Below are 12,208 nucleotides of genomic sequence, written 5' to 3'. Positions count from 1 at the left end.
GGACAGTCACAGACAAGGGCGCATACGGATCAGGGCTCGGCTGGCTCTCTCCACCTGAAGTGGGCCGCCAGAGGTACCGCCTGGTTTGCCACCTGCAATCTTCCAAGGCCCTGAGCCTGTGTGGGGTGCAGCGGATGCCAGCACACCGTGCGGATCCAGGTGCAGGTCAGAGGCGGGCCTCTCCTGTTCTGTCAGCTGGACACAGGGACGATCCATGTGACAAGACACGGCCTGAGGAGGAGACAGCGGGAGAAAGCTCAGCACCAGGAGCCCGAGTGCCCACTCGAGGCGCTGGCGCACGCCTTCTGGGTCTGCTCAGGCCCCACTCTGTATGGACTTGAGGACTGGCTGCGTCCCCCCCGAGGTCCTCGGTTGAAATCCTGCCCCACAGTGGGATGGTGCTGGAAGGTGAAAAGTTGGAGAAGTACCTGGGCTCCGATGAGGCTGCGAGGTGGAGCCCTCACAGACAGACGCAGTGATCCCATGAGCCCTGAGAGTGCACCTCTGAAGACACAAGGAGGAGCCAGCCGTCCACACCCAGCAGAGGCCCTCGGCTGAACCCCCTGCAGCACCCCGATCCTGGACTTGCAGCCTCCACAACGGTGAGACGTGATTTCTGTTGGTCATAGCCACCCGGTTTGTGGTGTTGGTTGGCAGCCCGAGCTCGTTCCTGGGGTTCAGGGGACGCTGCGATCTGTGTGGGCCACCCCCTCCCAGAGCAGACCTCGCACTTCTCCGCTGTTTTGGGAGGAACTCTTGACATGGGTTCAGAAGCAGCAGCATCTGTCCCAGTGCCGTCCTAAAAGGTTCTGCTTCCCGATTCCCTTATCGCTTTCTTCTCAACACCAATGAGATGATCAATGCGACTTGGGCGGGCAGGGACAATGTCCCCGTCTTAGGGTCTGCGTGTGGACATACCATTTGGGTGCACTGGGGACATCACAGCAGTGGCCCTGGTGAGCAGGAAGCCGTGCCCTGGACGGCGACGGCTCAATTCCAGGACGAACCAGTGGCCTCTGGACCGTCACGGTCTCCCGGCTGCGCCTTGCACTGCCCACAACCAAGAAAGGCACGGGCTTGGCGTGTCTGGATCTTGAGAGGACACGTCTGGGTGCTGCTCCAGCCTATTGACTGAGGAAGCCACAGACTGTCAGTTTCATGGGAGCCTAGGACAAAGACCTGCAGCTTTTTTTTTTTTTTTTTTGGCTTTTTAGGGCCGCCCCTGCAGCATATGGATGTTCTCAGGCTAGGGGTTGAGCCAGCTGCAGCTACCGGCCTGCACCACAGCCACAGCAACGCAGGATCTGAGCTGCATCTGTGACCTGCACCACAGCTCACGGCAATGCTGTATCCTTAACCCACTGAGCGAGGCCAGGGATTGAACCCACATCCCAGTGGATCCTAGTTGGGTTCTTAACCCGCTGAGCCACAAGAGGAACTCCTCCGCTGAAAACTATTGACTTACGAGAGTTTAACATAAATTCTATGTTTTGTATTTTTCCCAGTGATAAAAGGAAGCCGGATAAAACTAAAAAACACAAGGGCCATTCACAAACACCACAGGGCTTTGATTTTATTGGTTTTGTTTGTTTGTTTGTTTGGATTTTTTTGGTGTGTTCTGGTTTTTAAACAAAGCATCCACCTGTACACTTTAGGAAAACAAAGGGCAGGAAGCCATCCTCTGCCTCCCCCAGGCCAAGGCCGGCAGGATCAGGCAGGCGCCCACACGGCCAAAATACGAAGCTACAATGTGCTAAAACCACACGGAAAACACCCCCTTGGCTCTGAGCACAGCGTCAGCGTGAGGACACGTATGATGACAATGCCGCCCAGCGCGCCAGCCCGCACCACATGCTTCCCTCGGAAATTGGGTCTTTTCCTCAAATACAACTGTCACGGGTGAGAGCCACAAGGATTTTATTCACTGTTTAATCTTCTGGCAGGACTTCTTTGAAGTGGAATCTAAATACAGACAGAAATAAGGTAGCAATTTGTGAGAAGGCTTCACATCTTTCAAGAAGAATTCTACCATTCGAAAACACTACCACCGAATTAATCTTAGATAAAAATAAGAATTACAATTAAGATAGAGAGCGGTTTAAGTTATGAAGGTTAAGAAACTCTGGACAGACTGCATCTAAGCTGAGACACAATCTTCCCGGTCGCTGAGAGAAAGGCCCAGAGGCCCAGGCGGCTTGAGGGCGCTACGCACCCACGGCCGAGGGTCTCCACTCACAGTCCTGCCCTGATGCCGCTGCTGACGGGCGACACCGACGGCAGCAACCAGGCGGGGCGGGAGCCCTCTTTTCTCCCTGACGGCACGCCCTGGGTCGCTCAATTACTTCCGAGGACAGAGGGCCTTCCTTACCTGGTGGCGCAGCTCCCAGTCTTTGCTGGATCATCTCTAAATGGTGAATATATTCCGTCAAGGAACGTTCTGGATCTTGAGAAGCACTCAGGGATCTTTCAGATCTGGGATTTGGGGCCGGACTGGATCTGCAAACAGACCAAGCGCCGCCCCAGGAAAGAGAGAAAGCGCCGACCTCAGCGGACGGGGTGCTGCAGGGAGCGCAGGTGCACAGTGACGCTGGCCCCTGGCCAGACCCCCGCAGGGAGTGGGGGAAACCGGGTGCTTGTTACCGTCATGGTTTTCCTTTACCACAGAAGAAAAAGGCAGGCTTTGTTTTTGTTGTTTTTTTTTTGTTTTGCTTTTTGGGGCCACATAGATGTTCCCAGGCTAGGGGTCGAATCAGAGCTGCAGCCGCCGGCCGACACCACAGCCACAGCCACGCAGGATCCGAGCCACATCTGTGACCTACACCACAGCTCACGGAAACGCTGGATCCTTAGCCCATGCAGCGAGGCCAGGCATCGGACCTGTGTTCTTATGGATACTATCGGGTTTGCTGCCACTGAGCCACAAAAGGAGCTCCAAGGCTTTTTTAGAAACTGCTACGTGGGGCTTTAAAACCAGCCTCTTTACAGTTTCCCCGAGTGAAAACCAGTGTCTATCATTCGCTTCACTGAATCTTCCCAAGCGAATTATGACCCCAGGAGACCCTGCCCAGCGTCCCTCAGAGGCTGCCTCTCCTGGACCATCCCAAGCTGTCCCGCCGCCCAGCCCCTTCCTCCTGGCCTCCAGCCGCGACCCGGGGAGGCCCATCTGTGTCACCGCTCACCTCCTCCCCAGGGCGGGGAGCATGTCTTACTCATCCGCCTGACCCCGCAGGGAAGAGGCCTTGACCACCATCTATTCCTGCCAAGCTATCACCAAGCTGGGCACGGGGAGAGCTGCAGGGTCCCTGCCCACTGCCCCCGCACCCCAGGACAGGACTGGGCTTCTGGGCCCTCACGGCTCACACTGGTGCGCGTGTTCCCCGCTTGCACTAGGATGAAAGCTCTCGAAACACAGCCCGCCCAGAGACAGGCGGTAGGCGCTGCTCACAGGCCTGGGCGTGGCTTCCCCACGGGTCAGGGCAACTACGCCTGAGATCCTCCCGCGTAACAGGCAGCTGGCACAGAGACCATCCCGACCAGAGGCCAGGGGCCGAGAGCACGTGCGAGCCTGATGCCCAGGTGGACGATGGGCTTGGCTCTGACCACTTCAGGGTCCCGGGAGAGCACACGCAGACTGCAGAGGCCGCACCCTGCACGTGTGTGGGTTCAGATCCACGGACGCAATCGGAACGCTCCTACGCGCTCCAGGGTAGGTTCCAAGCACTGGAGGGGTCACAGTTGAAAGAACCGACAAACGGCATAATCATGCTCAGGCGTCTCAGCCGGGTGATCACCCCTGACAGGGTTCAACAGGAAGAAACGCAACGGCAATGCCATCTTTCAGGAGCCGCGCTGGGACGGGACTCTCACGCTCAGGAAAACGGGGCGCAAGCCGTGACGCAGGTAACTAGCGTTCGCCAGGCCCTCGCGGGACCAGCCAGACCCCACAACTGTGTGCCCCCAGGGCCGCAGGGGTGACCGTCACACAGAGTCAAATCTCAAACCATCGCAGCCACAGGATACCCTTTACTTGAATTTTAAGGAAACTGCATTCGACAGTTTAACACAAGGCCTCTTAATTGTTTTTGGTTTTTTTTGTCTTTTTGCCATTTTTTGGGCTGCACCCACGGCATATGGAGGTTCCCAGGCTAGGGGTGTAATCGGAGCTGTAGCCACCGGCCTACACCACAGCCACAGCAACACGGGATCCGAGCCGCATCTGCAACCTACACCACAGCTCACAGCAACGCTGGATCGTTAACCCACTGAGCGAGGCCAGGGATCGAACCCACAACCTCATGGTGCCTAGTTGGATTTGTTAACCACCGAGCCATGACGGAAACTCCCTCTTAATTGTATTTTTAATTAAAAACTGTTGTTTTTTCCCCAAATACTTCGTGGATGTTTAATACCATCATGTTAACTTCTCAACTGCCACGTGAGTTGTTAAGTATAAAGATAACGCTCTGTGTGCAAAGCCCAAATCCCAAAGAGCAGCGACCAGGTAAAGCTAACACCAGGGCCATGCGTGCACAGGGCTCACGCGGGCTGGGGGCCTAGGGACACCTCTGTGCGTGGCCCTTGTCTTGCACACCTGGCTCCAGTGACGGCCACAGCCCCACGGAGGAAACACAGCTGCGGGCACACTGCTCACCTGTCCCTCCGGCACAGTGAGGCTTTCCGCACAGGGTCCCTGGCATGGCTGGAAGACACATCCCGGGTTGGTGGGGATTCGAGGGCGTCAGGTGGAGACCGTTGCCGCCGTGGCACTGCAACAGCTTCCCCAAGAATCATGTAACAGCAGAGGGATTAAGCAAAGAAAAAATGCATTTTAGTAAGAAGGTCCAGCCACCAAAAGTTAAAATTTACAACTTTTTAAGAGTCTGCATGGTAATTTCAAAACTTTTTTTTTTTTTTTTTTCCATCTCGGGGCTGCACCTGTGGCATATGGAGGTTCCCAGGCTAGGGGTCGAATCAGAGCTGCTGGCCTACACCACAACCACAGCCACACGGGAATCCAAGCCACGTCTACGACCTACACCACAGCTCATGGCAACGCCAGATCCTTAACCCACTTAATGAGGCCAGGGATCGAACCCTCGTCCTCGTGGACACTAGTCAGGTTCGTTACCGCTGAGCCACGATGGGAACTCCAAAAACATTTTAAAAGCACCTGTTATAAAAATATTTTTTAAATCTCTAGAAGAGGAGTTCCCATGGTGGTACAGCGGGTTAAGGATCCGACATTGCTGCAGCTGCAGTGTAGGTCACAGATGCAGCTCTGATTCGATCCCTGGCTGGGGAACTTCCATATGCCACAGGTACAGCCCAAAAAAAAAAAAAAAAAAAATCCCCTAGAAGAAACCTGAGTTTCCACCACCGGCATTTTACTCCTGCAAGGCTGACCCTGAGCCCCGTGTCCAACTGGGCAGCGTCCTGGTGGAGCACTCGGTGCCCTGATGGAGCAAGTGGGGCCCGGGGGGTCCAGGTGGGGGGGATCCCGGCCTCAGCTCTGAGGAGTGGGAGCGGCAAAACCCTGGAGGCCACCCTGGAGGGGGCAGACTTTCCTGAAGGACAAGGAAGAATCTGATCTCAAGATGTAACGATGCCCACATGGAAATCAAAGCCTGGCACCACCAGGAAGCCCGGGGCACGGCCAGGAAGCCCAGGGGCCACGAAGGTCGCTGGGCTCCAGAGACGCTGCCCGCAAGTCTACCCCGGGGCGACCACCACAGCCGACTCGAGGGCTGAGGCAGAGGCAGCAGGGCTCCCAGGAGACGGGCACGGGGGAAGCAGAGCCTCGCTCGATTTCGGAGGAAAGAAGCCATTGGCCAGCCCGCTCAGCGTGTCTGTATTCCTGGGGCTGTGCTCCTCTGAACGACTGTTCTCACCAGCATCAGCTGGGCAGCCTTGTGCTCACTTCCCCAATAAAAACATTTTCCTCCAAAAACCCGCCCCACGGGCAAAGCACCCATTTCTCATGGCGCCTCGGGATGCCCCACGGGCCCCGGGTGGCAGAGGGTACCTGGTCGAGGCGCCCGGCCCGGCGCTAGGGCTCCTCTGCCGTCCACCTGCTGCCACTTCTTGACCAAAAAGCGTAACCTACAAAGAGGGGAAGAGACGCGAAAGCTAGAGCGAGAGCCGTGCACATCCGGAGGCGACCCGACCCCGAGTGACAGCCCCGCCCGCGTCACCGTGCACCCGACGGCCTCACAGCCCGAGCCCGGGAAGGGCCTCCCTTGAGCCTGCTGGGAAGGCGGAGGCAGGGCGGCCGCCCGGGGCAGAAGCCGAGGTGGATGGCGGTGGGTGCGGTCAGTGGACCTGGAGGGAGGCCTAGGGGGCTGGGTCCCCGCAGGTGGGTCTCGAAGAGGCTGCAGCCCAGCCCGCCCTCGGCCCGGGCCCCCGACGGAGGTGGGCTGGCCCGGAGCACACTTGGCTGCACAATTCTTAGTGCACAAACATTTTTAGAAATTATAAAATATGCTTTTATATAAAACAAAAACGTTAAATCATAGAATAATATAAATTTTATCACTGTTAATTATGAAATAGTCCAAATTCCCTCTCAGGCCGGAGAGTCCCATCCCGGCTCCAAAACTGGAGTCCTGTGCGCGGAAGGGCCAGGGCGGGTCAGGGGCCAGGATGCGCCCGGGGGCCAGGGGCTCCCAGCACGTCCACAGGGACATGCCACAAACAGCCTGCCACAAACGGTGGCCCCCCGTGGGGAGGGGCAGCAAGAGCATCTCTGTGCAGCACCAGCTCGACGGAAACCTAAGAAACTGAGACACGAGGCGACGCCGCCGTCCCCGGGAAGCGCGGTATGGGTCAGGCTTCGCGGAACTGCGAGGAGGCGCCTGAACCCGTCCGTTTCAGGGGCACAGGTTTGGATGATGTGGTTCCCGGAAGAAAAGGGTCAGAGAGAGCAGAGCTGCAGAGTTTAAAGACTGGAGACCCCGAGGCAGGGCCCACAGGTACCTTAAGACGGCGACCACCACCCTGACGGCCGTGCGGAACCTCGCCAAGGGCCGGGACGCTGGCGCTTTCTTATCCGCTTGGGAAGGAAAGACGCCCAAGTGGGCGATCATGGAGAGTGTTTCTTGTTCAGAGTCTTGGAATCCACCGATCAACAGTAAAAGATACTTCTTTTGATAAATCAGGGCTTTTCTAAAGCTCTCTGCTCTCAAATAATGCAGGTACAACTTCTCCATCTAAAAAAAAAGGGGGGAAACTTGCCATCGGACGTCTGACTCGCGGAGAGCAGCACGCGCGGGCCAGGCGCTCTAAGAAAACCGCTCTCCTCAGCAAATCATCCCAACATCGTAACCAGAAACAGCTCCTCCGAGTTTGCTCGCGTCTGTCGGACAGAGTGCAGAGCCCAGACGTCCCCCCAGCAGCTCCAAGGAGCCCTGCGAAGGGCGGCCACCAAGTACAGCCCAGGCGGGGGCAGGCGCGGGCACCTGAGGTCCCGCAGGCAGAGGCTGGCGGCTGCACCCTGGTCCAGGTTCCCCCGACGGCGGCCCACAGCCCGGCCCTGTCGGAAGCCTGACGGCCTTGCCAGAACACCCCACCCAACAGCCCGGACGTGCCAAGCCCACTGCAGCAAACCTGCCCAGGGGAAGACGCTCGGCTTGGTGGTCCCCCTGGTGAATGTGAGCAAATACTGACGGAAGGAAGCCACCGGCTGGACATAATCTCCTCCAAAAAACCGAGGAGGCGGGCGCACGATCCGGGTCACTTCATAAGGCCCAAGCCAGACAGAGACGACTAAAAACCCTCCCGATAAACAGGCCTCCAGAAGCCAGATCCAAAAATGTTCCGCAAAACGTAAGTACATCAAAATGCTACCCCACGATCGAGCGCGGTTTTTCCTGGGACTCTGAGTAGAGTCCACCTTCAGAAACCCACGTTACCTGCCACATCGCGAGAGGAAACAAGAAAGACCCACCGTCACAGCAACAGACGCAGAGCAAGCACAGCAAACTTTGGTGCCCACTCACACCACCAGCCTCCGCAAACCAGGGGCAGGAGGAGCTCCTGCAAGCTGCTCCCGGGCCTCTTCCTGCACGGGGAAGGCGGCCCCTCTCCAGGACTGGGTGCTGGGAGCCGGGTGCCACCCGGGCCCCCCACCCTGACCCGCCCAGCCTGGGCCACAGGCAAGGAAGCTGCGAAGAAGGAAATAAACTCCTTATTCACATACGACAAGACCGTGTCTGTAAAGTCCTGCAAAAAAGGCTCATGGAGCCACAAGAGGGGCCAGCAAGGCCGCAGGGCAAAGGTCAGCCTCAGAACACCAGCCACGCACCAGAAAACGAACGCTTTTAAAGCACCATTTACAACGACCCCTGAAACCAGCTGAAAATCTAACAAAATGTTTAGAGAAACATCTTAGCGCTCCTCAGGCTGACGGCTACCATCCATTTCAGAAAGGAATTTTCAAAGCTCTAGATGACGGAGAGATGAGCCTGGGACACAGATGGGAAGTCAGTACAGTTCAGCTCAAATGCGGCTACAGTTAGGAGGGCAATTCTTGCCCTAATTTTTCTATTTCCCTTCTTTGGCCGCCCCTGGGAACATGGAAGTTCCCGGGCCAGGGATCAGATCCCAGCCGCAACTGTGACCTGCACCACAGCTGCCGCAACGCCAGGTCCTTTAGCCAGGCTGGGGATCGAAGCCACGTCCTGGTGCTGCAGAGCAGCTGCTGAGCCCACCACAGCACTGCAGGAACGCCCTGCCCTAATTTTTAATAACAACTTCACTGAGATACGATTCACGTACCATAAGATCTACCCTTTGAAAGCGTGGCACTGAACTGGCTTTTAGTATATTCCCAGGGGTGCGCAACCATCACCACCACGCGACTGCCTCACCAAGCGTCACGCGCACCCTCCTCCCTCTGTCTCGGGCGCCGCCTGCCTGGGCCTTTCGCGGTGCAGAGCCCGACACCGTGAGGCCTCTGGGGACTGGCTCCTTCCGCCTGCTGTGACGTTTCCAGCCGCACCTGTCAGGCCTTTCCTCCCTGTTACCGTCCGTTTATGGACGCGCTGTATCTTATATATGCAGCCATCAAGCAATGGGCGTTTGGGTCATTCCCACATTTGGAGTGACGAGTAATGGCGACAGGAGAGCGTGTCAACAGTTTTACGTGGACATGTACGCGTTTTCGTTTCTCGGGGAAACACCCAGGGGTGGGCTGCTGGGGAGGCCGCAGCGCCCTCTCTTTTGAGGAATTGCCAGACTTTTCCGCAGCAGCGACGCCACAGTGATCTACAGATTCTGATACAATCCCAGTCAAATAACCAGCAAGAGTCTAAAATTTATACTGAAAGGACAAAGGAACTAGAGCAGCCGAATGACATGAGGAAGAAGAAAGCGGGCACGCTCCGGACGTGAACATAAACCTGCACTGATCAGGCAGCTGATAAAGGGCACACGGACCCAGGGGACAGGACAGAGTCCCAGCACGCACACAAGACACTGTGGAAGCGCAAGTGACAAGGCACAAAGACAGGTCAGGGAGAGGGACACTCTCATCCACACCAACGCTGGGAAAGACCTGGGCCCATCCCTCAAAGCCCAACAACATGAACTGAAAACAGATCGTAGACCTAACGCGACACGTCAAACTCCTGGCGGCATCCAGACAGGAGTGAACGGCAGAGACCTCGTCCGGACGCTTGTTCTGTCAGGGCCGCTCTGCGGGGACAGCGTGGGCCGGGGAGACCCACGCTGTGTGCAAATCCCGCATCCGACAAAGGCTGCGGCCGGAGGGCAGAGAGACCGCCCACAGCCCAAGAAGAAGAAAACAAAGGATCCAACTTCAGAAGAGGCAAAACAAGACGTGCAGATACCACCTCACACCCATCAGCGTTCCGGCCGGAAGAAGTGCCAACACCTTCCAACGGAGAGACGAAGAGAGACGGCGGGGCCGCCAAGTGCTGCCATTCTGGAAGAGACGGCGGTGCCGACCAAGGACGTTCGATGCGCAGTGGCGCAGTGACCGTGGAAGCTGGCGGTCCTGCCCCCGGGCCCCGGCACAGAGCCATGGAGTCCCGTCCACACGCGGCCGCGGCCGCACGGGGCGCACGGAGCACACCCCTCGGTGCCAGGCAGAGCCGCCCAACCGTCCAAGCATCACAGAGCTCCGATGCTCAGGAAAGAAGTGGAGGCTCCATGGCCCGGGGACACCAGAGGCAGAGCATGGAGAGCGGCCGGGGCCGGGTGAGGCCGCCTCCCGCCCTCGGCCAGCACGGTGGCTCGAGGGTCACGAAAACCTAGGCACATGCGCAATTCAGTGTCCCGTCGGCAAGAGGCGGCTGAGCGCGAGGCGAATCAAGACACAATCCCAACAGTTCTCACTGTGAAAAGGGTCAAGCAAGTCACGGACGAAAAACCGAAACGTGAAACAGGAAAAAATGAGGCCTTTCTGAGAAAGCACCCATCAAACGATACGGACAGAAAACGACAGCTCGTTTTCATCAAATGAAGTCAGAGGATCCTAATTTTATCACACTCCTCAATCCTTAGTCAAAGCGTCCTTTCACGAGCAGGCTTCAGGCCCTGTCTCATGGCAAGTGTCACAGGCGTGTGCAGGTGTGAGCGCGTGCAGGCAGCCGTGTCTGTGCGCGGCCCCGCCCGGCCCCGGCCCGGCCCCGTACCCGGCGCGTGCAGCTCTCCTGCAGGGCCCTCGAGGCCCGGGGGCTCCTCTCCAGCTGGGACAGGGCCCGGCACAGCTCCGCCTTCTCCCGGGTCACCGTGCTGAGCGCTCTGCGCAGGGACTCGTTGTCGCTCAGCAGCACGTCCACCAGCCGGGCCTGCAGCGCGGCTGCCGTCTTCCTCTGGAGGGGAACGAGACCCACCAACGAGGGTTCTTTGTTAAAAGGGCTGCAGACCACTCAAGGCTTTGACTGTTGGGTATTTTCAGGGGCTGTGACTTCAACACATTGGGGTTTGGTGGGCAGAGTCCATCCAGGGACAGGAAATAATAAGAGCCATCCAATCATCAAGTCACGTTTCCTTCCAAACCTTTAGGAAGTGGACTTGGCACAAGACGGGGCGGGTAAAAGGTAAGCCTGTCCCAGTTCCCACAAGACGGCCGGGAAAAAGGACCCTGAGGAGGGACTCCGGCAGGCGTGGGACACCGAGGTGGCCCCAGAGCCCAACAGAGGGCAGGGCGCACCCACCACTGAGGACGCACAGCGGGCAGGCAAGCGGGCTCGGCTCCCCTGTGCCTACACCGCACGCTGCTTGCACGACACATCTCACCGCATCCTGACTGTCCCAGAACCTTGACAGGGAATTCCCATCAGCAGCCAGGCCCCTGAAGCCCCCTGGATGCATCTGACGGGGGGTGGCTCTGCCTGGCCTGTGGTCCCAGCGCAAGTGCACGGGCAGCAGAGGGGCCGGGGCCTCAGCCACAGCACAGGACTCACCAGTGCCATCAGGGGCACCAGGGACAGGACACGAGCGCCCCCGGAGCCAAAGGAGACAGGCGGGAGGAGTGGGGGCGGGAGGGGAGAGGAGGGCCAGTGACCACGACCAAGGAAGCGAGTCTCACGTGGCAGGAGCCGGACGAGCCCAAGTCAGACTTGAGTGTCTCCAGCGTGTGCAGCAAAGACGCTACTGCCTTCTCGTTGGACGACGTCCAGTCGCTGAGGGTCCTGGGAGAACAGGGGGTCACGAGAGGGGCACAAGGGTCAGGCCGATGGGCATCCAAAGCCCGGGGCTGGGCGCTGGGACGCCCAGAAACCTCCCGCCACTGACCACCACCCAGGGCCCCTCGGTGTGGGGGCTGGGGGGCGCCTCCAGCTCCCGCTGCCCCTCTGCCAGGGCCCGGCCGGTTCCCGAAACGTGGTCCTAAATGAGGCTTCGCTGTTCTGTCACTAAACCCAGTCACACAGAGGAGGCCGCACCGGCCGGGCTCCGCGCAGGAAAGGGAGACGCTGACATTCCTCCCGTCTGTTCACGGCCAAGAGCAGAGCCCGGGCCTCCACCAGGGAGGTGCCTCCCGGTCCCGGGAGCGAGACAGACACGCAGACCGGGCACCCCCCCCCCACATCCTGGGCGGGACCCTTGGGTGGTGAGCAGCTGTAAAGGCAGGGAGAGAACCCGGTTGAAAGAAACGTGGATTTTCTGACATATCAGACAGAAAAAAACATAATTCTGTCATCATCTTTCGAGAGAACACGGCCCAAGAATCCAAGCACGTGCGAGA

At 58.2% G+C, this 12,208-nt stretch overlaps 1 protein-coding gene across 28 annotated transcripts in view; it reads right to left on the bottom strand.

Annotated features, from left to right (window-relative positions):
• Positions 1-1,547: 1,547 nt before the first annotated feature.
• PCNT (pericentrin) overlaps positions 1,548-12,208 on the bottom strand; it is a 109,031-nt gene continuing 98,370 nt past the window's right edge. For all 28 annotated transcript variants that reach the window (XM_084992362.1, XM_084992375.1, XM_084992367.1 and 25 more), the window contains 7 exons: positions 11,552-11,654; positions 10,653-10,832; positions 6,973-7,205; positions 6,023-6,099; positions 4,652-4,775; positions 2,369-2,496; positions 1,548-1,962 (listed from right to left, as the gene is read on the bottom strand). In XM_084992362.1, the coding sequence (XP_084848488.1) occupies positions 1,922-1,962; positions 2,369-2,496; positions 4,652-4,775; positions 6,023-6,099; positions 6,973-7,205; positions 10,653-10,832; positions 11,552-11,654 (886 nt within the window). In that variant the 3' untranslated portion in view covers positions 1,548-1,921. The remainder of the gene's footprint in view (positions 1,963-2,368; positions 2,497-4,651; positions 4,776-6,022; positions 6,100-6,972; positions 7,206-10,652; positions 10,833-11,551; positions 11,655-12,208) is intronic.

Source organism: Sus scrofa, chromosome 13 (assembly GCF_054392235.1).
Source record: "Sus scrofa isolate SSC_HxYL_T2T_F1_AM1 chromosome 13, Sscrofa_HxYL_maternal_Yorkshire_Landrace_v2.0, whole genome shotgun sequence".
Lineage (NCBI taxonomy): Eukaryota > Metazoa > Chordata > Mammalia > Artiodactyla > Suidae > Sus > Sus scrofa.
The sequence above is the reverse complement of the archived record's forward strand: the minus strand, read 5'-3'. Positions and strand labels throughout refer to the sequence as shown.